The sequence below is a fragment of the Aythya marila genome (genome assembly GCF_965140915.1).
Source record: "Aythya marila genome assembly, chromosome: 2".
In the NCBI taxonomy this organism is placed as follows: Eukaryota; Metazoa; Chordata; class Aves; order Anseriformes; family Anatidae; genus Aythya; species Aythya marila.
Genome location: NC_139043.1, coordinates 132,315,481 through 132,342,845, shown reverse-complemented (window position 1 = coordinate 132,342,845; position 27,365 = coordinate 132,315,481). Strand labels below are relative to the sequence as shown.

Here is a 27,365-nt window from a genome sequence, read left to right as displayed (position 1 = left end):
GACACAAACAAGGTAACTCCTAAAAATCCCTTCCAGATCTGTTTTTCTGTGATTCTGCAGTTACTGTGTTTGCGCTGAACATGGTTGTTGGAAGGTCCTCCAGATACTGTGAGTGTCGGTGACTATGACGATGACACCCATTTTCTCTTGACTTTGCTGCATAGCTTCTATTTGGTAGATCTCCTCCTGTTTGGCTTTTTTAGCTATTAGGTAAGGCTATGAGTGTGCCCTTGAAAAAAATATATTAAAGAAAGTCTGAGGCTGCAAAGACAGAGATTGCAAAGAACGAAGGAGCACTCGCAGACCTTGCATGGCTCTGGAAGGATTGTGCTGCATGCTGTGTCTGTCTTCCTAGAAAGCTTTGACCATAAGTCTGTAACTCTGTTTCCACTTATTACGAGGTATATCACATTTTCCTCTATTTGCAGCCAGCAAAGTTAATAAAATCGGTGTAAGCCAAGTTGGAGCTGGGCTCAGCCTGTCTCAAAAAAGCAGAAAGCGTCTTTGTGTGCTATGTGGCCCTTACCACACATTGTGCTGTCTTTTTCACACCTCTGATTGTCAAAGAAACCATTGGATAGTTTCCCTTCTCTCCCCCAAATCTAATCAAATGTTTGATAAAAGCATGTTTGTACTCATGTCAATGTTGGTACTTTGCTCCTAAGCAGTCACATTTTTGTTTTGCTTTCCTCAGTTTCAGAATTTATACTAAAACGTGGTTGTGTATATGAGAGTGCAAATGCTGGTAGTTGTTCCATAGCAAAGTAATAAAAATGTGCTCAAAACTACATACACACATTAATGCATGTATATATTATGTAAGCGGAGAAGAAAAGAAGTGAAACACTCACCCAGTGACCTGTTTTGAATTAATTATGTTAATTTATTTTTAAGAAAGGTATTTAACGTTTTCATAGTTGTCTGAATGAAAAATGTTAGAGAGATTGTTGGAGAGGTTAATTGGAGAACTGTCATCATGGGTGTTCAAGATACTCCTTGCTACATGGAGCTATTACTTTTTAATAGCTGTCAGCACACACCTGTTGAGCTTAAGCAAAAGGTTTGAAAAGATTATTTAATTTTGAATGTATGAAAAAATATGCCCATCAAACTCTGTCTAGTAAACATCAATATTTTTGCTGCTGTTCTTCATAACCTTTGTTATGGTCTTACAATTAATTGAAAATATTCTGCAGGTGTTGAAAATAATGAAATTTCATGACTGAATTAACTGATTTAAAGTATTGATTTTTTTTTCTACATTATTGATAACCAGCTTTCTGAAATGTATTTTCTTAAACTTTTATGTATATTTTTGAAATAGTCCTTATAAAAGTATTTGAATTAGCACCTTTCTATACTTCTTAAGTGCCCGTTGTAGTCAATCTATCCCTGGTTGAGATTTTAAATGTAAAGCATTCATTAATACTGCTTTTCATGGCAACTCAGAGCAAATTCAGAGGGATTTTCTAAGGGATTTTGTTTTCAGTCAGAATATTATATTTAACAAATATTACTAGACTTGCGTTTTGGAATCAGAGAAAGATATCAATAATTAAATGGGTATATTTTGATATATTTAAGGATGCTTTATATTTTGATTTTATTTTAATATTTTTTTTTAATCTTGCAGACAGCATACAAGGAACTTATTCATTTTAATGCATCCTTCTTGTTGGCTTAGAGCTGAAATATAGTTGCTTGAAAATTAATTTACCCCTCATGAATGACTGGTTGGATTATCTTTGTAGCATTAAATGTCAACCCTGAGCTCAGAGCACATTGTGTCTACGGTAAAAAGTTGTCCCTGAGCACTTAATGTTGTGTTAAATGATGATGTGTCCTTTGCAAATGTATTATTAGTGTCAAGCTGTTCTGTCTCTCAAGATTGAAAAATGGTCAGTGATTTGAGCTGCCATTAAACCTGAATAAAAAAGAGAGAGGCTGTGGGGGGTTTTCATGCTTTTTCTGAATACACACGTATTCTTGAGTATGTGTAAGACATAACAAAGTGTTTCTGTTAACCTGAGACTCCAAAAACTCTGTAATCGCAGCAATTAAAAACAAGAAAACCTCTTTTCTGTTTTTCTGGAAAAGAGTGGTACTTGAATAGCCTGCGTGACATTGAGACCACAAAAAACTATACTAAATACTTGAGGGCTTGGTCCTGTTTTCAAGCATATGAACAAGAGTTCTGGCACCAGTTCTCAAAGGTAGATTATAACACCCTAAATGCACCCTTACTGGTAAGTGATTTGCTTCTGATTTTAACTGAGCTTAGGACAGAATTTTCTTTGGAATTTTGCTTTTTTTTGAGGTTCCCAGACCAATAGTTATTTCCAAATTTGAAGTTGTAGAGTTATAGGTGATGTGTGCGTATTTAAGACATAGATGTCAGTTATGATTAGAGTTTCACAGAGTTTCACTGGATTCAAATTATGTTACTCACTGAATGCACAGTGACTAGTTTAAGTTCTCTGAAAATCATTTAAGCATATACTTCTGTACGCACATCTTAGATGATAGTTGCATTCATACCTCTGTGGATCTGGATGATTTTACAGAGCACTTGAGAAAACACTTCCTTCCCCATACCAGACACCTAACTTGTTGGCATTAATAAAGGCACTTAAAGAAAAACTCTGCTACTGAGACAGTCCATTTGCAGGAGTTTCAGGGCATATAGGAAAAAAATAAACTTTATTCCATCCCATTAAAAAATAAACTACTGTAAAATTATGGAATTGTTGAAAGTACAAACTGACTTGAACTTTTGAGTCAGTTAACTTGCTGTGTTTGCAAGCTATTGAATTCACGGAATCACAGGACAGTTTGGGTTGGAAGATCATCTAATTCCAACACCCCTGCCATGGGCAGGGATACCTCCCACCAGATCGGGCTGCCCAAAGCCCCATCCAACCTGGCCATATTGAGCTGCTCTTCAACCACCACCCCCAGGTCCTTCTCCTCAACCTGTTCTCCACCCGGCCTGTATTTGTGCTTGGGATTGCCCAAGACCAGATGCAGGACCTCCCACTTGGTATTGTTGAGCCTCATGAGGCTCACACAGGCCCACCTCTCAGGCCTGTCCAGGTCCCTCAGGATGGCAGCCCTTTCCTTCCAGCACCACACAGCTTGGTGTCATCAGCAAACTTGCTGAGGGTGCACTCAATTTCACTGCCCATGTCACCAACAAAGGTGTTAAATAGTGCCGGTCCCAATACCGACCTCTGAGGAACATCGCTTGTTACAGATCTCCACCTGGACATTGAGCCATTGACCACAACTCTTTGAGTGTGACCATCCAGCCAATTCCTTACCCACCAAGTGGTCCATCTGTCAAACCCATTTCTCTCCAGTTTAGGGACAAGAATATCATGGGGTACAGTGTCAAATGCTTTGCACAAGTCCAGTTGCTCTTCCCCTATTCACCCATACTGTAGCCCTCTTGTAGAAGGCCATCATATTTGTCAGGCACAATCTGCCCTTAGTGAAACCATGTTGGCATTTCCTTTGGTGCACATCAGTTACATTACTGATTCACAGAATTTCACAGAATGGTTGAGGTTGGAAGGGACCTCTAGACATCATCTAGTCCAACCCCCTGCACAAGCAGAGCCAGCTAGTGCTGATTGCCCAGGGCTATGTCAAGGTGACTTTTGAAGATCTCCAAGCAAAGAGACTGTGCAAACTTTCTGAGCAACCTGTGCCAGTGCTCCGTCACCCACACAGTAAAGAAGTGCTTCCTGACATTGAGATGGAACCTCCTGTGTTTCAGTTTGTGCCTGTTGCCTCTAGTCCTGCCACTGGGCACGACTGTAAAACACCTGATGGCCATCATTGTACCCTCCATTCAGGTATTTACAGACAGTGATGAGATTCATCCTCTTCTCCAGGCTGAGCAGTCCCAGCTCTCTAGGCGTCTCCTTGTAGGAGAGCTGCTCCAGGCTCTTCATCATCTTTGTGGCCCTTTGCTACCCCTGTTACAGTGAGGAAATCAAGGACCTCCTCAAAGGCAGACTGTGGAAACCCTAAAAAGTCCAGAGGACCATTTTCTTCTGTCCTTGTTCAGTAGGATTTCACGGGAGGGTTCCTGCAACCTTCACTAATTCAAACCAATAATAATGACAATGATTCCTGCTTAACTAGGTGTGCTGTTTCACACTTCCAGTTTGACAGTAAAGCTTACCCCAATCTATCTCTAGTTTCTAATTATCTATGTATACATTTTAGTCTGGGTGTCAGCATCAGTTACATTAATGTATTTTAATTAAACTACTACCAGTAACTAAAATTTACACAGTAGCTATAGTGTTGTTATGCTTTAAACAATACTTTAGCATATGAAATGTATTGCTACTATATAGAAAAAAATCTTACTAATGTTTTGATTATGACTGTAATACCGGCACAGAAAGATTCAGGACAGCAGTTTGTTGGTTGCTACAAATTATACTGAAAGTGTTGAAAGGAATTTTAAATCTGTAATGTTGATTAGCAAATTTTACTATCTGTCAGGTTTTTTGGCATGCTGTAAATAACTCATCTTCAAATAATTCGTCTGAGTAATTAAATTTAGATTGCACATTTCTCATTTCAAATATTTTGACTCTTATCTATTTGCTATTCCATTGTGGCTTAATTGGTGTGGTCTATATAAACGGACAATAAATTTATATACCTTTGTTATAAAGATCAGTCAGTGAATAGAACTTGGTATTCATCCCAGACAGAATTATGATTGAATGTATTTGCAAGATTAAAGCACTGAATTTACTTTTTTCTAATTAAAGGCAATTAAAGATTTGCAGACACAAATAAAAGACAATGAATTGAGGAATAAGTGTAGGAGCAAGTCCATTTGCAGGTGAAAAGAAGTGCCTTTGAAGCAGAACCAGCGGTATTTTCATTGAAAGAATAACAGTTTAGGAAGCTTTTCTGCATGTGCTCGCTTGATAGCATAATGTACTCATAAGCAGCTTACGCAGTACAGTATTCAGAAAATAGCAGTGCATTAATTTTTAAAGTAGCAAATGCAGGCAAAGAGCAGTGCTGCCACATGATGATAATGAAGGTGGATATTGTAAAGTCTACTGAGAGAAAAGAAAGCAGGGAGCTCCTGAAATGTGAACATTTATAAAACAATAACTAGATATTCATATGATAATAAGCTTGGACAGCAGTATCAACAAAGGCCAAAGATGCAGTCCTGTTTCTGCTTAAGCCTGATGAATTGAGAAGCAGAGAGGCAGTCTTTAGTCAGTTATTCAATTCCAGTAATGAGCTATTGTTGGAATGAAAGAGTAAACATCTAGAAGGATCGGGAATCCAATATTTTTTTAAGAAGTTATTATATAGGTTCAGGTTGTATGGTAAATGGCAGCATCTTTACAAAATCTTAGGTGTAGTCCATTTTCTTAACATATAGCGCTCAGCGTGCTGCATTCTCAGTTACATGTGTTACAGAGTTTGTTATCTATGCAAAAATATTTATGCATAGTACCTCGTAATGTCACAGGATTTCTGCAGAGTTAAAAAAAAAAAAAGGTCACTCAGAACTTAATGAACTTATCTAGCTCATAAGTGTTATTTAACTTAAGTTTTGCATTAATTGTGGTGTTTAGTTAAAGAGAATACTGAATATACCAGATCAGGTCTTCTCTAATCTATTATTAAAATTATTGAATAGGAGATATTTGGGATCTTGTTCTCTAGTGTGAATAGAGAAAAATCACAACATTTCTTGTGAAATCCATAGCATTTTAATCCTAGTTACGTGAGGAGAAACAACTTTATGCTGCATATTGTATGAATACCTAACATTTGCTCTGAGGGAAACACTTTGGCATTTTTCACAATACAGCTGTGTTTAGTAGCTGAAAAACTCCCCCATCTTTCACTGTTATCTTTATGCTTTTCTAAGTCTACAGCCAATAGAAGAGTCCATTTCCACTCCTGGAAAGTTTCAAAAAAGGATTTTTAAATGGGCACAACTCTGTTCAGCTGCTACTGAGGTCCTTTTGCCACCCAAGGAGCAGGAAAAAAAATGGGCAGACAAGGACAGGATAAAAGGGGTGGGATGAAGGGTGAGCACTGGAGAGTTTCTGAAGACAACTTCAAGCACTGAAATGGAAAGGTGGATGGTCTTTGCAGCTGTTCTTGGGAGGGACTGGCAAGGCGCAATAGAAGCAGGGAATAGATGGCTGTAGTCAGTAAGAAAAATTTCCTTATCATGGACTAGTTCTTTGGCCTTAAAAACTGAAATAAAGTGATGGATGGACTTCAGAAAAGTTGTAAAGAAAGAAGTTGTGAGTTTATTAAATAAATTAAAAAAAAAAAAAAAAAAGTAAGGTAGGTGGTTTTGTTTGTTTGTTTTTTTAAAAAAAAAAAAAAAAAAAAAAAAAGGAAAGCCAGCACTGGAGTTTGAGAGAAGAAATGAAAAATTGATAATAATGATAATGTGAAGATGTACAAGAGGAAAGGATTTTGCTTAGGTAATACAGAAAGTAGGATTTGGTCTGGAAATTTTCCAAATCTATGTTTTTGGCTTCTTTTCTGGCCCTCCTATGTTCCCTCAGGAAAACTCTCTGTCTGTCTTGAATAGACATTGGGTAAAGCAGACAAATGAGGCTTTGTCTGATGAGTCCATCTTAACTGGCTTTGACGGTCACTTCCTGGGAAGAAGAAACAGCTTTAGCTGATGACTCTGACAGATAAATGTACAAGACAGCTTGCAGGATGAGGTAGATAAAACTAGAAGAAATCGGGAGTGTGAATATACGTGTTCCAACTGGTTGAAATTGCAGACTCAAAAGAACATAGGGAGCTATTATTATTTATTCCTGCTTGTTTTCCAGGTGGTAATGATCAGCATTCACGTGGTAGGGGCTTTGCATTTCATAGTTCTTTATAGTCCTGTAGTGCAGATGTCTTTCCCAAGGCCTCAGAAAGTTCAGATGTTTTAAGAGTCTTTTAGTACAATAGCTAAATCTGGTTTTCATTACAAAGGACTTCACAGATGCCCTTTTTAAACTTTTGCACTTCGTGGACTCAGACTGTTTCCCTACCATATATATTTTTTTCCTTTGGCTTTCACGTTTAGCAAGGAGAATGGTAAATTAATGACAGGTGCATAGATTTGGAGAACTACCAGCTCTAGAGTCATTATTAAAATAGCCTATTTGTTATATAGGGAGGTTTAGTTGTTCATATCAGATTTAATATAAATCTGGACATATTCTATGGATAAGCTGAATACAGTCTTAGCCATACTGACAGTACTGGATTAAACAGTACCAGAATGTTTGAAACTGAGTGAAGGAACACCGATAATCTTTCCCTTTTCTAGGAATAGACTGTGTAATATTTACCATTGCTCTAGTCACCTTCACAGTTGGTCCTTGGAGAGGAGGAGGGAGAATGGGCAATGTGAGGAAGAGGAGGTGGGGATCAGTATCTGACTTTTTTCTCATTCCTAATGGGCCTTACAAAGCTTTCTAGTTTTTGTTATCTAACTCTGTTGCATCACAGGATGGGAAACCTCTGTGTGTCCTGCTTTATTTACCCCAGATGGGAGAACAGCAAATCTGAATTACGAGAACTGAAATTGAACCTAGTCCTTGTCAGTTTTATACTTCTAAACAAAAGTATTTGTTGTGCTTAAAACATATCAGCTGGATAAATTTCTATAGTTTGTTCATGAGTAAGTAAGAACAGCTGCATCACTTTATTGAAAGTTGGCTCCAAACAAACAAACAAAAAAATTCAAGACTGGGGTATACCTATGCCAAATTTCACCCTGGAGTGAATTTTTATGAGTTATAAACTCCTGCCATTTATAATGGAAATTCTGACAGCTCTTTAACTATTTCATTGCAAAGGTACGACTGCAGTACTTCAGGAGGAAGAAACACATTGTCTTCCAGGCTGGTTTCATCTCATGACTTAACCATTTGGGTTGTTCCTGCATTTCTTTCTGTAACTGTACAGAATATTACAGCACTCCGCATTGTTGCATCCTGCTTTCAGATATCATTGACTTCTGAAGAATAATGCTGCAGTCATCCTGTCCTGTAAATGTGATATGTTGACTGGATGAATATGTTGGAACATCAGACATAAATAGTCATGTTGTCATCTTTACTCCATCCTCTAAGAAGGCTCTTTGGATATATGCTTTTTTTTTTCACTTGGTTTAGGTTATTTTTCCTTTTGTCACTGAGTATTTTCTAAGTTATTTCAGTTCTTTTATGAATAATACCTGACCAGAGGATAATACAGAGACCTTCACAATATATAATCCCCAGGGTTGAGGAGAGATTATACCATAAGAGCAAATTCGTAATGCGAGTTCAGCATCCACGATATTCTACACAGGGAAGAGCTCTTCATTGAATATGAGCAGAGAAATGAAACAGAAAAGGTGGACAAAGGTAGAAGTGTGTTTCCATGAATTCAGGGTATCGCTGGAGAAGATCATTCTTTTTTAATTCATGTTTCAGAATTTCTCCACTGTGCTGTAATATCCCAATTTTGAAGATGACAATGAAATGAGAAGATTGCACTATTGATTGTGAACATAAGGCCCCATCTGGTAGATTAAATGGGAGTGTTGCGTGCACAAAACTACTGAGAACTCTTTTAGAGGGAAGGTTAAGTTATCTGAATGTAACAACGATGAAACCTAGATGTAAAACTAGTGGTAAAAAAAAAAGAAAAAATGAAAGATTTCTGCTTTAAGCATTGCAGCTCAGCTTTGTAAATAGGCAAAAAGGACAAAATGCATGTATGCATGGGGCAGGTGGGGGGTGGAGGAAAGGACTTTTTTGAAAAGACAAAGCGGTTTCACTGGGATTCTACCCCTCTGAGCATTTTCTTTGAGGATTCTTCTTTTCCTTCTCCTCCTTTGCTGACTGTATCAGTACCTTGACTTCAGTGGACTTAAAGAGGCTGTGGTTAATAGTATACAGTACAACAGTAGTGGAGCCTTTAAGTCGGAAAAATATACCTGAGAGATATCAAGTATTTTATGCTTTATTATTAAGTTGAGATAAAAGATTTATGACATTTCTAAGTACTTTCATGTCTTCCTCTGAACTCGGTTCATATAGACTCACAGTAATGAAACACTTGGCTGCACTATTTAGTGGCTGCAAGAGGTAGTCCCCATATTTTTCAAAAAAGTCCATCTAAGACAGTTCTAGAGGATTCTGTGTAACGTGTTTCTATAAACAGATAGTGTGAAGCAGTGGTTTTATTAATGCTTACTTGGACTGACCTGCATGTCTCCGAGTTCTGCTACTCACAAATAATGTTCCAGTTTGGAATCTTGAAACATTTACATTCACCAGAATGTCACGTATTACACATTTATAAGTGCATTAGAGATGACTAACCAACAAAAATGGTAACGAAAATTTTGTTTTGATTGAAAAGTGAGGGAAAAAAACGTCATCCGTCTTTAATCTACTTATTTGCTGTGTGATGCTTACAGAACAATTTAGTAAACATTGTACTAGTGGGTGGCTGTCAGTATGTGTATTTGGATGTCTCTTCGGAGTAATAAGTTCTGCACTGATTTATCAACTCTCGCTTGTTGCTATCATCACCTGTGCTGAGGACCGTTGTTGCACTGGTTGGGCCCCTGGCTTATAAAGCAGCTTCTGTTTAAAGTGCTGAACTGGGGGACGTTTTCAAAATGTTAGATCTGACTTTCAAACTGAAATAATTGCTAACATTCTTTATCTTTTTTTATATATATTTTTGGCAACATTTTCAATAAATGTGTTTTTCTGCTCTAGGAAAACAAGATTATAAGAAAACCAGGCCTATGTTAAGAGCAACAAGATTAAAAGCAGAGGCCAAGAAAACTGCACTAGGCGTGAAGGTAGAGTTCTCTTTGATAGCTTATACCACCTTTGTGTATTTCTTGTTTCTTTTCCCCATAGATGTACTGCGTGAATATTGATTTCTGAGAGATATTGTTTATGACACTTCAAAATCTAAGTGGAATGCCAGAATCTAAAATATTTATGATGGATTGCTTTTACTTAACCCTAAGATAACTAGAATAGATGAAATACTAAAGGGTTTTAAGTAGTCCATGTTCTTGTTATGATGCATACTTTAATGTCAATAAAATATTGTATACTTAGAAAACTGATCTTTCCTGTGAGCCACTCTGTGCACAAAACAAATGCTTTAATGATTTTATATTGTTACAAAAGTGACAATACACAAACATCTCCCTTCTTCCTCTTCCTGTCCTATACCCATTTCTAAGAACTCGGCATTCTAGAATAAGTTTCTTGTGTCATTTAAAGACAGTGTTTGTTAAATATTGTAAATTCACAGCATTATTATCTCAGTCTACATTCTTGTGTACTACCTCTGACTTGGAAAACAGTAGGCTTAACTAACAGCAAAATACTTGGAAAGGGACTGAAATCTGTTTTGGAAATGTCCCTGTTCCAGGCTGGTATGAAGTATAATAATGGCTGGCTGATCATGACTGTGAATATGAAGAAGGAAGACAATCAGGAATATTGTGTTCTATCCAGTGTCATCAGAATGGAGTTTGGCTGAATGTACATTGTTTATTTAGGTGGCATCCAATATTTTTCCATCACACTTATTTTTGAATCAAAGTGATATACAATTAGCTTAGCAGGAAGGTTAAAAAATGTTGTGTGTTTGTTTGTTTTGTTTTTAAAAGATCAGACACCTGAGTATTCTAGTGAAAGGAACTTTAGAAATGTTAAAAGGAGAACATTTTCTTGTTTCTGGCAGATGAGAAATCAATTTTTTCAAGTTATAGCTTATAGCAAATGCCAAGGTATTACTACCAAGCTGTAACAGCTGTTGAGCTGCCAGATGATGTATTTGGTTGTCTTCCAGAATTTGCTATTATAATCACGAAACAGTGCTTTCTTTTTGCTCCTGATTGCTGATCTCGATCAAGCATTACCGTGCGATGCAGTATGTTTTCACAACATAATCTCCTCAGTTAGTGCTGTGTGTCAGGTTTTAATGAGAAAAAGTAGATTGCCTTTTTTGTTTAAAGGATAGATTATTAACCTTTTGAGTTTGATGTTTTTTCCTTCCCTTCTTATTAAATTTTACTTTTTCTTTTCATTTTACTTTCAATGACATGACCTTTTAAAAGTGATGTTCTACCTGGAGACTTTTGCTGTACAGCCTAGTTCTTTAGAAATGTACAAGTTTTACGCGTATCTCTTACAAGTGAGGAAAATATGTCCTTCAAACCATGTTTTGTTTCATTTTTATCTTGAGTAATTATTACTTTAAAATGATGGAGAATAGAAAAGCATATGTGTAATCACATGTATAATGAATACCAAATATTAGTGAATAAGGAGAACAAGAATAATTTATCCTGTACAAATGTGTTCCTACATATTTTTGTAGAATGCCAGCTTTGTTGCAGCTTGGAATGACTTTTGCCATCAAAGTGCACACATGTTCTCCAGGTCATGGGGTGTTGTGTTCCCTGGGGATCTACTGGTTGCAATGTTTTAGGTGTCTGAGGTTTGCAATTCTGCCTCTGCCTTTTAAACAAACAAACAAAACAAAACAAAACAACAATAACAACAAAAACTTTAAAATATTGTCTTCTGGCTGTTACATTTCTTGCACACATGGGCTATAAAATCTGATTCTGATTGCCCCCAAACAGATCTCAGTCATTTTCCTTGCTTCCTAATTGCTGACAAAAGCTGTCAGAGCTTAAGCAAAAGGGAAGGGAAGGTGGTTACTTCTCCCTACAGGGATGTGCTTGTGGAGCAAGGAGGACAAGGCCTTTGTATACAGCCTTCTCGCTGAGCTTATATAACCCATCAGGTTATGTACAGTTCTGAAACTATTTTGAGGTTAAATGCACATAATTGTTTGTTTCCTAATATTCAGAGCTTTGCGTGTGCCTGAGCTCTTCATTTGGGAAGGTATTGTCACAGCTGTCACTTCATATTAGCAAAGTTTTCTGATGCTGATAAACAACATGGTTCACCTTTCTAAGGGTGAGGTTTTAGTGTTTTTATACGATGCAGGCTCCAATTCTGTGCAGTGACAGTTGACTAACTTCAGTTTGTGTTGAAAGAAAAGCGGTGTAATTACAGTGCAATGCAATAAGTAGGCAGCACTTTAAATAGAAATGGCCAAGGCTCTTGTTAAATGTTTGAGAAAAAACATACATATGTATACTCTCCATTTATTTGTTTTTCCAGGTTTCAGTACACGATATGGTATGCAGCACTTCAAAGTATATTAACGTTTTCCTATAAAAGCTAAGTTGCAGATAATAAAAATACTGTAGAGGAGATATAACTGTATCATACTTATAGAGGTACAACCTCTCAAGGAAAGAGGAAAATTTTTTACATCTATGAAAATGCCATTTAAAACAATGGCTTTTTTTTAGTACTCATTGATACCTCTAGCCTGGGGTCCAATCCATGGGAAGAACAACCACTAGATATAAACTAAAGTATTTAGGGAAAATGAAGGATTGAAAAACAGAGAGGGGATGTAGTCCTCAATATCTGTGAAGATAATGAAATTCCACTGTTGTGTATTTCACCATAAGAGCTGACAACATTTGCTTTAAAAAAAAAAAGCCTTATAAATGACATAAAACTTTCGAGAACTGATCCCCTGGAGATCCTTCACATTTCATCGCTGGCATACTAATTAGCTTGTCTTGTCAAACTTTGATTGCCTTGTCATTTTAATGCAAGGTTTAAAGTAACAAAGTTTCTTTCAGTCACTGCCATTTAGTACTTTTTAATTTCCCCAATGAGAGATTTTATCCATGTTGATAATGTCAGAGAAGTAGCTAAGCACTAATAACTATCAAAAGTTAGTTCAAGCAGGGTGACCATGCTAGTATTCAGTGTAATATTTGCTCTTTAAACATGCTTAAAAATTAAATATTGAAAAAGAGCTATTGTGCTGGCTCTGTTTGTATACATGACACCAATGCAGACAGTGCCAAAACACATGGTGTGCCTTGGACAAGCAGGACCCCTGTCTCAAGAAATAACATGGAGAGAAAGCAATATGTTGGAAGTCTCTCAGTTTTTGGGTAAGACAAGATTCTTTATAGCAGTACCAAAAAGGAAGCCTCTGAATTTTCTCTTTGTGGTTGTTTTGTTGCCTGCAGATGGAAGTACACCTGGAGGTGACGACCAGGTGGAGTAGCAAGGGCTCTAAGCTGTCGGTGCTGTCTCAGCTCTTAGAGGTGCCAGTGGGAGGGTGGCAAGGGGAAAATGGTTTGAGGAGTGTTCAAGTTCAGCCCCAGATAGCTGGGTTTTTCTATGCAGAGGCCAAAAGTAATGGGAATTCTTGAGGAGATATTTTTTTTCACAGGCTACAAGAATGAATCTGTGGTCCGTGTGATAGATGATGACGTTTTCTCTCTTGTTGAAAAGCAGACACAAATCTGAACAGTAGCATTTTACACCCACTTGCAAAGATGTAATCAGCTGCAGAATACCACTCCATAGAGAATTATTAGCAGCATAGTACATTGATTGAGCTAAGAAATAAATGTTTCTTAGAGAAGTGGAAGCTCACTGTCTGTCATTCTTCTGCATATCTGCCTAATCTATTGTTTAGCTAGCTAGCTCTCTATTAAGAGTTTATCTCATCTGGAACAAGTTATGTATGAAGAGATAACAAAACATTCCTAGTGTATTTTGGCAAAGGGTGTTCTCTGATTTCATGCTGCTCATAATCTGCTAAGTTAGTGGACTCTGTTTGCCAAGATATGTTGGGAATACAGTTTCATAGCTTTGCAGAAATTAAGGCCACAAGGGACTATTAGATCATTTGATCTGGCCTCCTATATACTACAGATCATAAAATTTCATCCAGATACCTTCTAGGAAATCCAAGCACTTTTGTAGACCCAAAGTACTGGGTCTTCAAACCAGTTTATGTGCCTCACAAAAAGAGCAGGGCACCTTAATGTACCACCAATGAACAGTGTGATATATTCCCAGTGCTTCCAGCAGTCAGATTTTCATCCCTGACCTTGAAATGGAAGGGAGAGGAGGAAAAAAGTGTACAAAGTGAACAACAAAATCAGATTGCTCCCATCTGACCCTGGCCTGACCTGTACACTTAAGCACAGTAATTTTGGTGACTTTCAGCATGTGAACAAGATGCACCAGGCAGAAGCTTAGGAGGATTTTCTGTACCATCTCGGAGCAGAAGTCCATCTTCCTCAGGCTTTAGTCTCTGGCTATGACCCACTCCAAAGGACAGCTGAAAGAAAAGGAGTCCAACAATAAAACATCATATCCCGGTAACGGAATCAATATAATTGAAGGGAAATTTATTGGAAAGGAAGGAAACTCTTACTCTGATCCTTTATAGAAAAGTCTGAAGCACAGAAGCATGAACTGTCATTATTTTTGACAATCTAGTACTCCAGGGATTCAGAATATAGCACTGACCATGCAAGCAATTCTAGTCTTCCCAGGCTCTGAAGGAAGGGAGCAGTCTGGAGGCTTTTGTTCACCAAATCTAGCTAGCAGCCAGGGCCTCCTTTCACAAATGCCCAAGTTGAAGAATTCTTCCCAATGGCTGAATAAGTTATTTGTTTATTTATATGTTTATTTATTTAGTTGAGAAATCTTGCCATAAAAGACTCATGGCCATGGAAGTCTGTATTCTCCCTAAGAGGTTACTTGAATGTTCATTCATTCTTGTTCTTAGGAAATTACATCTTATTTCAAGACCGAGTTTATCTAACCTCGGCAGGACCTCAAGAGGTTCTTATAAACGAGGTAGAAAGACCCCACACTGTGAAGCATCTTACTTAAATACAGGTATATGGCATATAGTTATATGCTGTAACCAAGCTACCTCTCATTCTTCTCTATGATAAAATAAATAACAGTCATCTCCTTACTGGAAATCCCCCCTTCCACATGTAGGGATCGTGCTGAGGAAGTGGTTACTTCTTAAATCAAAAGACCTTTTTAGAGTCACAGGCTTTCAAGGCAGAGTTTTCCATTTTGTAAGTACTGCCTTTGTAAGTGTTACAATATTATCTAGTAGCATCTTTGTAGTACTACAGTATTACAATTATAACAACTATATTATCTTGCATTTAGCTATGTTAAAATGAATCCTGCTTTGTGATCATATAGCCAGATGTTTTAGATGACTTTGTAGTAGTTCCTTGTTTTCCTTATTTAAGGCCATAATTGTTTTTGTGCTATCTGAAAATTTTAATGGTTAAAATTTATAACATAAAAATTACTGATAAAAGTTACTAAATTACTTTTGTTGCCTTGCATTAGATGTTAAATGTTTTGTTAACAAGCAAACATTCATTTTTAATTCTTATTTTTTGAAATTCTAAAAAATGGTCACAGTGAATGCCCAGCCAAAGTCTTCCACTTAGAAATTATATGGGATAAGAAGATTTATTTTTAAGTCCATGTAAGTTTTATTTCTAAAAAGACAAATATCCTTGGTCCATGTGATTTTCTTTTGATCCCTTTTCAAAAATATCTAGGAATAGTTTACAATTTCAGAGACAGAAATCTGTGGTACACTTTAACCTACTTTTAAGATAGTGTTTGATAAAAAAGAAAAAGATATACTAAATATATGCTTCTATTTGGAGGACAATAAACAAATAATTTAACATGTAAAAAAAATAAAATTTCCTGAGTGTGGTATTACGTTATATATGTGGTATATGATACTGTCATAAACAGTGTCTAAATCTGTGCAACTATATTCAACATTTTTCCTCATCTAGTCCCCCATTTTTTGTTTTTGTTGTTGTTTTTTTGTTGATGTAGTTGTTTTTTTATATCCTGTTTAATCTCATTTAGATCCCAACTCTGCAACTTATTCCATCAGGAATCTGAGGACGTTATTGGAGTATTTTGGCATGGAGAGACATAAAACTGACAAAAATGATAGGAGAATTGAATCTACATTATTCTGCAATGGCATGTGTTTCCTTTATGGAGAAGTTCCTGAAAAACTTAACTAAGCTGCAATCAATAGATTTCTGCAGAAATTGTTCTAAATTTAAGAGAATATAGTAGAAAATTGTGTTCCTTTTTAAAGCTTTCTTGACTGTACTTTGGAATTTGAGAGCAGGGATTTTATTTCCTAGTGTTCTGTACCATGTTATAAAAGAAAAAAGAAAAAAGGAGAAAAAGCCCTGTGATCATGTTAAGTTTATTTCTATAAGACTTCTTCTTATTGGTTAATTATTCATGGCAAAATCCTCTGAGTAAATGGATTTCGCAGGGGGATGATAGGGATGATCCATAAAGTGTAAGAGAAAGGGAGCTATATATGCCAAGCGGGGAGTATTTTAACATTTCATTTCTATGCATGGCTTAAAATACAAATAGCAAAGCCTGATAAGTATAAAACAAATTAGAATGACAATATGTACGGTTGTTGCAAAGGCAGTGTAGTGGTGTAGCATCTCATTTGCTACTTACATTGCAAAATTTATGTTTATAAAAGTTCATAAACTGGATACAATTCTTAAGAGGCTGCATATCCCTAGCTAAGAGCCAGGCATCCTTTGTTAGACCATTTATTTTAGATTTTTTTTACTCAGCCTTCTTCAGTAACTCAGAATTAAGGTGTTCGCATAAGTCACAAACTTGGAATTTCAATAAGGCTTGTCATTCCCAGGGTTAATAAATACTGATCCATTCACCTACTTCCTAATGCCTGCGTAAGGAAAGTAATGTTGTCTTGGTGTTATTTGCTGTAAAACGTAGGCAGAGAGAAATTAAAGAACTGCTCCCAAGCAGTTATTGGGCAGCCTGAGAATAAAATCAAGATTTTCCCAGTTTCGCATCCCAGAAAACAAATCTTTAATGCAAACGTTCCCCCCAGTTTTGCTGCTGCTACCACAGTATTTCACAAGGGAGTCTGGGGAGAAAGGAGAGGGAAGGTGGCCTGATTGTAGAGCAGAAAACATGGCAAGTGTGACATCTGAACAAGGGAAAAAACTTTTAATACTGGAATGAATTTGCTGTCTGTGTCAAGTGTGAACGGTGCCTGCATTGTACGGTTTTGTTGTCCACTCTCCTGAGCAGATGGAGCTTGCAGTTGTATGTCACTTGTTTATTACATCCTCTTAAGATTAGTAGCTGTGTGGCCAGATGGGTCTGGGAGCACAGCTGTGGATACAAGGAAATAAATGAAACCTGTCTGATGCTGCCATGCCCTTTTGTGAGATACTGACGTGTTGTAACTGCAACAAAGCAAAAATCACTTTCCTTTAATATATTAGTGAATTAGATGTATTTTTTTTTTTTAATCAAATCATATAAAAACAGGAGGGTGAGGCTCAGAGAAAGGGATAACACTAAGAGGAAAATGTAGCTGAAATCCTTAGCAAACAGCCTCGGCAAATTCAAAGGAACGATTTTAATGTAAAATAAATTTAAAGTGCATATCAATTAATCATCCATATAAAATGTAAAGCAAAGGTTTCTATAGAACAAAGGCTCCTATAAAGCATACACCAACTAGGCAGTAGTATTTCAAAGTTTATTAGATGGCATATGTTGAATTATTGATCCAACATTCTGATAAACTATATAATGCATTCATGTAAATGCAAATGAAATGCTGTTCTATAGAAGAATGCCAGATTATGGGCTAGACTTTAAAAAGTCTAACACACTTTTAACTCCTTCATGGCAGTGGACATGCAAAGTCAGCCACAAAGCTACCATGAATCTGGAGATCCCAGATGGGACTTGTCCTGCAGTGTAGGTCTCTACACCTGACCCATCATCTATACTTCCTTCATAGTCTAAGGGGAGAAATAGGCATTTTTAGAGAATGTCCCTGTGACGTCGTTTAGATATCTTGTTTAGGACAGAAGGAATCTTACACTGAAGAGGGTCAGATCCTCTCCTTCACCTGAAAAGGTTGTCTGATTGTCTAGGTGAGATGTAGGCATCTCTTTTCCATCCCAGTGGCAAAGTAAGTATGATGTTGCATCTTCTGTACCAATTCAGATTAGTTGCTATAAATTTATTAAACTATTTCTCTCCTTTGAAGTATATGGGTAGGTTGCTCTGAAGCAGACGATTTGTGGGTTAACGTGAAACTGAGATTCTGAGGGGAGATTATTGCTTCTTTTTGTAGAGGGTAGGCAGTTTGTGGGGGTGGGCAAACTGACCTGTTCCTTGTGAGTACCCCCATACATGATTTCAAAAATCCTTCTTGATGATAGGTAATGAAGCAACGTGTGCTGTTAGCTGTGGAAGTGGTACTTACTATGAGCTGGAGGAACATAATTACATAAAATACATAAAATACATAATTTGTATTTCTTTTATTGTCTAACAAAATGAGAGTCAACAGTAAAGGGAGTATGCTGTGCTTTCATAGAAAAAAGAAAAAAAAAAAAACTTAAAAATCAGAAACACTGCAACTTTGCAAGAAGTAATGTTATAATGATAACACTGATTTGTTATATCCAAGATGTAAAGCTGGAGCTTAACAGAGTCCAGCCTTAAGATAGAATACGATGATAGGCAGTCACATAGTGAATATGACGTTTAGTAGAAAAACATTTTTTCTGATTCTGAAAGCTGCTATAAATCATGTATACTTTGGAAGACTCTTTTATGTTAATTAAGGAAGATGCAGCAAGTTGCAGTATTTTATGGGAAGAGAGGCAAGTGCAAGTGTGAATTGTTGTGCTTTTTGCCTTATTGAAGAGGGGAAAGAAGAAAAGTTTCATCCAATTCTGAAGGATTTTGTAGATCCATATTGTAATGCATGCCAGGAGGTTGGGAGGTAGAGGTAGCAATTTTCATTGACTTCCACCATACTGTGTTTGCTTCATTAAAAAATTACAAATTTGTTGGCAAAAAGCAGTAACATATTGCTAGAAAACATCAAAATTCACAGTGTAAATTCATAACTTAAATTTGTGTTCAAAACTGTGGTTCATGAATTCTGTTTTCTTTTAAAAAGGAAGGGATGGAATAATAAAAGGACATAAAGCTCCTATTTCTAGGTCAGACCAAAGATCTTTAAGCCAAGTGTCTTATTTTTGGCAGTGTATCAAACTCACCAAAATCTTTATTAAGTGAATGGATTTTATAACACTCTGAATTGGTGATCAAAAAGAATAAATCATTAAAGTATTGATATATTACGCAGAGTCTACGTCTGGTGTTATTTTGATGTGCGTTATAGAAGGGAAGTGACATTTATTTCTTATTTATCTTAAATTATGATAGTGTTTCTAACAGTTTTTGTTTTACTTTTTTTTTTTTTTTTTTTTTCCTACAGGAAGTTGCCCTTGTCCTTGCAGCTATATTGGTATTTTTGTTGGCTTTCTATGCTTTCTTTTATCTTAACATTTCCAATGAAGTTGACCTTGATCTGGATCCAGATGAAAACTAGCAGATGCAATGAATCTATCATCACGATTTCTTCAGCTTGAACAAGACTACGTAGGAACACACAGTCTCTTCACTGTGAGACAGTAAACAATGCCATTTCTTGCAGTCCAAATTAGTAAGTTTTGCAATACATCAGTTACTTCTACATTCCAGATCTCCAAAATAAAGGAAGAACGCTCACGCCCGGCAAGTATATTTGGTTAACACCGAAGCCAGGAGCTGCAGTACAACACATGAAGTTTATTGTTTACATTATTTTTTCTCAGGCAGAGAACTTTGATGTCGAAAGACAGGTGCTATTATTACCATGGGTATTGATGCTGACTTCACAGGAGAAGAATCTGCCTTGAGTAAATTTAGGAATCAAAGCTTCCTAATAGCCAAATTAAGTTCCTTTCCCTTTCCCAAGAGGAAGCAGAAATACCAAATAAAATAATCTTTTATTGTTTTATATTTAAAGTATATCAAAAAAACCCTCGGTCTTCCTCTCCCTTTTTATCTTTCTTGTAAATGTGTGCGCACACATGCACACACAAAGATGGAAGACATTGTAGGAAAAAATTATCTTTTTAGAAGCAGTCTGTCACCTCCTATATGGACTTAATTTTATGTCATCCCAGATTCTGTGTGCCCATATATCTACAGTAATCTTTTTCATTCTTTTGCCAACTGTTCAGCACACATGTGTTCTGTCAGAAATGGCACCTGGATGACAGAAGCTCTAGCATTCGCATATGCCTCTGAAACACAGTTCTTTGCCTCCTGTGCTGTCTGAACTAGTGTAAATAGAAAGTTCAGTCGATGTTGGGTTTAATTAGTGTATTGCTCTATTATTAATATAAAGTCAAAATTATATTTTAATTATAGTCTTCCTGTTGTTTGTGGTATCAACTGGCTCTACCTGTGAGGGGGATGTTGTAAAAAAATTCTTTGTAGTTATACAATCATTTTTATCATCAAACTAATGTCTGAAGTTGTAAGTATTAAGAGGCTTTTTTTTTTTTTTTATGTACACTTCTAATAATTGGGAAAATCTTGGCTTTATGTCATCCTTTAATTTTCACAAAGTCTCTTTCAGAATATGCAGTGTAGATAACATTTCTGATGCCTTTGATAACCACAAGCAACTTGAAGAAGTTGATATGTCAAAGCAGCTGCAGGGAGCTGTTAAATTCTGCCTTTACACTGTTCTGCTTCAGCTTCAGCATATTACTGAGCTTATGGTTGTAAAGGTTTTGGTTTGATCCTTTAAATTTGTGGTCAGTCTTTCTCTAGTTTGGTTTCGTTTTGAAACCAAGAAGAGCATGGAGCCATTAGTGCTGAATGTGCAAATGAGTTAGGCAGATTAACTTCCATAAAAGCTACTATAATTCTGAAATTTTGTTAGCAAACTAGCTTGGTTGTATCTTTGATACCAGTTTGTGGGCTGAAGGCTAGGTTTAATTGTAAATGAGACATTTACTGACTTGTTCCAGAAATGCCTGAGTAAGATTCCATACACTGATTTTGAAGACAAAGGCATACCAAATCCTAGCAACTATTATAACGGAGAATATATTTATTTTAAATTGACACAGTCCCATTATCACCTCTTAAGGAACTTAGATTAATGCAGTTAATTTTTAAACCATACAGTAACTATGACCATATACGTTATGTCTCCCTAAGGATACACTTCTTATCTCTCGTACTCCTCATTCACTTTATGCAATGCAAAACAACTCCTCTAGAAATTCAGAGTACAACTGTCTTCCAAGAATATGAAAGGGAAAAACATATACATGCAAATATGTCTCATTTTCTAATTATGACTGTTACAGACACAAAAACTTAACATTTATACATTCATATGACTTATAGGCGGCTAATACTCTTATACATGACCGAACGCTTACTGACATGTTGAATTTATGGTGAAGCATTTTCTGACACATGGCCCGCCTTTCAGTGTGGAGAAAAGCATATCACAATCTGTCTTCTTGGATGTGACATGCCGTTCATTTCACCAGTGCCACACCACATGTCACAGAACCTACAGACCTCTCCTTTTACTTTGCATGAGCAATTTTCTTGTTCCATAAAATGCTGGAAGGATTGCTTTCTTAATGTGTGTATGTAGCTCCCTGGGTGGTATGTGGTCTCAGAATGATGTGTGGTTATCCCCATCATGCAAGTTGTCTCATAACTTGCTTTCTGAATTGGTTACATTAAAAAGCATGCTATTCCTACTGTCAAATTTATGAAGTTCTTAGAACATGAAGATCTCATTTCCCATAATTATGACTCACAGACAAAATCTGAAGTGCATAAATGTGTGACTGAAGCAATTTTCCTGTTTTGTGGCTTATCAGTCCATATCGCCCACAAGTGCCATAGTTTGCAGTTTGCCTGTGGGCTTCGCTAAGGTTAGGCCTTTTCATTTATATGAAAGATATTTTCATGTAATGAGAAGATTTTCTGTTGCTTAGATAAACTGGATAGAGTTCTGTTCAGTGTACACAGAAATACCTGGTAAATATTGCAGCAAGTACACTGTTTCTCTTATCAGCACAATAATTTCTAATGGAACCATGTCAATATGTTTGTTTTTAAAGCTAAAAGCCTCCACCTTTCATAAAATTTTTCATCGTTAGTTTTCTAAAAGGCACAAGCACAATAACATTAACAATGAGTTTGGATTATGAGTAACATTTATGAATTTGCTGAAATTACAGCTGATTTACTCAAAGGAGATCGTAATCAACCTGAAGTTATTTTTACTTTCTAGAGCACTGTAGCGACCATACCTGGTAATTTAGAATAGGGACTGATTTGAATCTTGCAAACATGTGGCTTATTTTGCTCCTAATTATATCACAGATTGAAATATGCCTCCTCAATTTTGGACCATCTATCTTTGTATGAGTTGCTTAGTGCCTACGTTAAGAAATGTATTTGTATTATCTTTGTGCTCTTATTAATGTTGGAGGTGTCACATTGAATTACATATACATTTTGAAGGACACTAAAGCAATCTGGACAGCACAATATTCAAATGTGCACAGTGATATTCACCAGCTTTAGAATATTTATATTATTCTATACCTTTCTAACCTCTGAGCTCATATTAAAATTAAGTGTAGCCTACGTAAAAGACAATAAAGAGAACTTCCCTTAGCATCTTATCCAACCAATACAGCAGATCTTGTGTAGATGAAGTTGTTCCATGTAGCTCCCATCAACTTCAGACAGCATGACTTTATTATAAAAGTAATGCTTTTATACACTTGCTTCAAAGAAAGATTGCTGATCAAATCACTTACACAGCAGCCCTGGCTTGATTGGGTATTTTTTTTCAAGGATATTTACCTCTGGGAAGCATATTTGAGTCTGCTTGTGGAGTAAACAAAGTTTCTTTCAGGCAGAGGTTGTGGTGGAGATGCCTGTACTGGGCCCTCAAGCGGTGGGTGGTAGAGGATGTCCCATCTGGAAGAGTCTCTGGCTAGGAAGGCACGACAGCCTTCCAGCAGTGATTTTGCTCAGTAAATATCTCCTCAGCAGTTTTTCTTTTCCCTTTGATCCCACAGAGGCAGAACCAGCATGTAGACCATCTCAGGACAGAAGCCTCAGTATAGTAGTTTTACTAGTGCTGCTGGTGAGCATTGCCAAGGAAAGGCTTTAACTCTATTTCCTAGAGTCCATAAATATATTTTACTGGAAGCTTAGGAGGCGTGTTAAGCATTTCCCTAATGGACCCTAGAGATGTATTTAAACTTTTGTTGAAGAACGCTTTATTTAAAGTTCACTCTTGCATATCATATGGACATCATGTGATTCAGGGTATGTCATAGCTCCTTCCATTCATCAGACCAGCTTGGAGCAGGGACAACATGTACATAACTGCAAAGATGCACAACACCAGCAAACATCCTTTCATTTAGGTATAATCTAGAATAGTTGACCTAACAAGCTGTGTTTGGAAGCAACTTCTAAACAACCCAACTAAACAAAAGCACAGTGGAAGCCCTACAAAACCACCCATCCCATGTCCAGGAGAAGTGCTATCAAGAAAGAGGCTTTTCTACTGAATTAGGGCCAAGTTTTGAATGCTGCCCCTTTGGAGAGGAAAATGTTGCTAGCAGCTCCCAGTAGAGTGATGATTCATTTTGCTCTGATATATGGGATTGTGCCTATAAAAGGCACAACTGAGCCAACTGGTGAAGGTCAAATGCATTTGGGACAATTTTCTGTAAAGTACTGTACTTGAAATGCAGACTATGCAAGTTAGAGTGCCAACAAACAGGATACTACAGATCTTGATCGCATTTCAAGTTTTACTTACAGTAGCATAATAATTAGTGATGCTTATGACTAAGAAAATAACAATATGGCACATCAATAAGACAGCAGAAATGTGACGTTGGAACTGCTTCTTAAAAGATTTTGTGGTGGATTATGCCTGCACTTTGGGAAATGAATCCATGAGATAAATAAACTGGCAAAGATTGTCTGTGATCATATGCTTACAATATTTTTCCCTGAAAGAGCCGACGCTGATATATCACAGCACTTTTCCCCATCATCCTCTTAGTTTGCTGTAATACATTCTTTTGTAGATGTATTTCTACACTTTTCCAAGAGTGAAGAAATATTTTGTGTAGTTTATCAATGCATTTAACTGACAGAATCCTTTACTCTTCTTCCACCCCCACCCCCCCTTAATCAGAACCAAATTGGTGGGGAGACAGCCAAAATGTTAGGTACCAGTGTCTCTCAAGCAGATGTCACACCACTATTTTTTAGCTCGTTTAAATGAATAAACATGTTAAACTGTGAAGTATTACATTTTGGATTTTTTCATTTAAAAAAAATGGGACAATCTGTTTACTGTCCTTAATTGAGACAACAATCCTGGTGGTTGCCAGTTTTGGCAGTTTTAACGATGAACTATAAATATTGGGACAAATCAACTAACTGGTGATTGTGAAGAATAGTTCAAGTAGAAGCCTCATTTTGCATGAGTACTTTTTTCAGTGCTATATATTTTTTCTAACTTCTATAATTGTTATACTGTTTTTGCATGTTAAAGCCACAAATAAATACATCAGTCAAATGAGAGTCCTGATTCCCTTGTCTTATTCTTGGTCACTGAAAAGTAGATAAGAGCTGGCAGTTTATCTACTTTTTCTAAATTCTTCCCAAAAGGTGTTTGTTCTGGTCAGTTAGAGATGTGGATGTTATGAGATATGAAGAGCTTCATTTTACTGAACCTTGGAAAAACTGTTCAGCATACAGATCTTTGGGAGTCTGCCATTTCACAAGGAAATTGTAGGAATTTACAAAGCAGAGGCATGGGAGGTAAGTATGGAGTATGGTGACAAACTGATGTCTTTGTCCTACCACAGCCTCCCTGGGAATGAGTGGAAGGAAATAGAGCTAAAATGGCCAGTTCTTCCAGCAGACAGACATCTTGCAACTCACCATGTTGCTGGAGAAGAGGGTGGAAGAAATGCTAATTCTGATGTCAAATCAGAGCTCCCTCAACATTTTCTTTTTTGTAGGGGGAAAGAAAAAGAGGGAGGGAGCTCAGGAGGAAATAAAGATGTCTGAAATGAAGCAGCTTCTCAGTGGATCAATGGTTCATATATTTAAGTAAGGAATAAACTGGGTTTGGTAAATTTGCTCCTGGCTAATTGTTACTACTTTCACATTAAAAATACCACCACCACTGACAACAAAGCCAGGATAGAGTAGCACTGTGTGTATGTTGTTAAGTTAAATGTAAATGTTCTTACTGATATTGGCAATGTCTTCATTTCTCTACTCCTGTGATCCGAACAGCAGAGAGGACAGACGAGGAGGGAAATGGCCAGGGAGCCCTTTTGCTGATTCTGCACTCCTCAAGCATCACCCCGGCTCAGTGGGGAGCTGCTGGTGTTTGGAGCAGGCTGTGCTCCTGGATTGCTTTGGACAGGCTACAAAAAAGAACAGAGCAGTGCTTAACCTAGAGGGCGAGTCTCCTACCATCACTGGAGTCTGATTTGTTACCACAAATACAGAGAAGCTGAGAGGTTGAGGCTTTTTACTTTTATTTATTGGGTTCTCATAGAGGTGCCAGAAAAGTTTTTTTGTTGTTGCTGTTGTTCGTTTGAAACTTGTGTCTGCACAGTTGTTTCCCTTACTCAGTGCAGGACTGCTTTCCAGTAAACAGATACCAGACTCGTGCCTACTGCTTTTGGTAGGAAAGCTGTAGACTAAATCCTTTTGCAAGGGCAGGATGAGCTGCCACCTGCCCTGCTCTCACATGGCTGAAACTGAAGAGACCTCAAGTAGTTATTACTCTATAATACAGAAAGACCTGCTCTGCTTTGGGAAGGACAGCAAAATCTGAAGTCAGGAAGGTTTTATTTAGCCTTTCTTACCTCAGGAGCCTTCACACTGGCCCACATAGTTAGAGTTCTTATGTCCTTACTGCTTTCTTATCTTTTGATGGCTTCCTTTAGCTTCTCATTCTAAAAGATGAGCTAAGGTGCTATGGTTTTCTAATTAAAGCAGGGCTGTTTTAATAACTAGCATGGGTTCTTGCTGCCCAAATGAGCTTGTGACTGTCCCTTCTTAAAAGTCAGATGGTCATATCTGTGTTTATTTGTTCATTAACTAGCTATTCTCAATCTGCTCGTCTCAGGCACTACTTTGCCATTATGCCACTGTGTCTCTGCCCTTCAAATAATATCAGAAAGTGCTGAACAGAGAAGACAGTAGAGGGGCTTCTTCAGATCTTTGAGGAGCAAGTTTTTACTTGGAGAGCAACTTTTTATTCAGGCAGATAGGACAAGGGGGAATGGCTTTAAACTAGAAGAGAAGAGATTAGAGGTTAGGAGGAAATTCTTCACTCAGAGGGTGGTGAGGCCCTGGCACAGGCTGCCCAGAGAAGCTGTGGATGCCCCATCCCTGGAAGTGCTCAAGGCCAGGCTGGATGGGGCTTTGGGCAACCTGGGCTGGTGGGAGGTGTCCCTCCCCACGGCAGGGGGTTGGAACTGGGTGGGCTTTAAGGTCCCTTCTACCCCAAACCATTCTGTGATTCTAAGCCACAAATTCATGTAAAGTTGGGCAATCTATGTTAGGAATTTTTTTCCAGGTTTTGAGTATGAAAAGCAGCCCTTTAAAACCTGCTGTATTCCTGTGAATGTTATTTAACAGTCTTCACACTTATACATGAAGACTTGTGAGTTCACATTAAAGTAAGACAAGCTAAAAACATGATTGTATTATTCATGACAATACTGCAGATTTATTTATTTGTTTATTTCTCATAGACATTCATCATCTTTAATTAATAGAAAAGCTGTTTTGTTTTGGTTTGATACAGTTTGGTCAAATGTAGCATCTCATTTGAAATGTTACACAATGGTAATAATTTACTTCTCTTTGCTAAAGTTGCATCAAAATATGAATTACTTGTCATATGTATGAATTTTTTCCAAAGACTGTGATGCTGAAATTTGATAATTTCTTCTTGGAAATTTCAGATCTATGACTAACAAGAACAAAGGTTTTGAAATTATTCCTTGACTGCTGGTTTTACCTTCTGTATTAGGAAATTTTCAGCTTGATATCATGTTTTGGGTAATTCTGAAAGACAACTGAAAAGAAAAAAATAAACACGTATGAAACTCTTCAGATAGATTGTCTAATCTCTTGAATACACACTGCTATGGCTGGACTAAATTGGTGGTACAGGCTGACGGAGAGGCAATGCATCTGAGACAACCTGAAACGTTTCCTTTGATTGCTGCACCCCAAACTCTGGGTGACAAATGTTTCTGCTACACTATGTTATGCTCCTAGATATGAAAGAGACATGTCACTAAATGAATACCATGTGCAGCAGAAGATAGCTTCTATTTTGTACATCTTCATGTAAAATGTACAGATAGGGAGAAAGAA

General features: G+C 37.1%; 1 protein-coding gene across 1 annotated transcript in view; it reads left to right on the top strand.

Moving 5' to 3' along the window:
* Positions 1-25,764, top strand: part of TRIQK (triple QxxK/R motif containing) — a 63,405-nt gene extending 37,641 nt beyond the window's left edge. The window contains exons 3-4 of the mRNA XM_082753003.1: positions 9,801-9,886; positions 19,327-25,764. Of these exons, the coding sequence (XP_082609129.1) occupies positions 9,801-9,886; positions 19,327-19,440 (200 nt within the window). The 3' untranslated portion in view covers positions 19,441-25,764. The remainder of the gene's footprint in view (positions 1-9,800; positions 9,887-19,326) is intronic.
* The last annotated feature ends 1,601 nt before the right edge of the window (positions 25,765-27,365 follow it).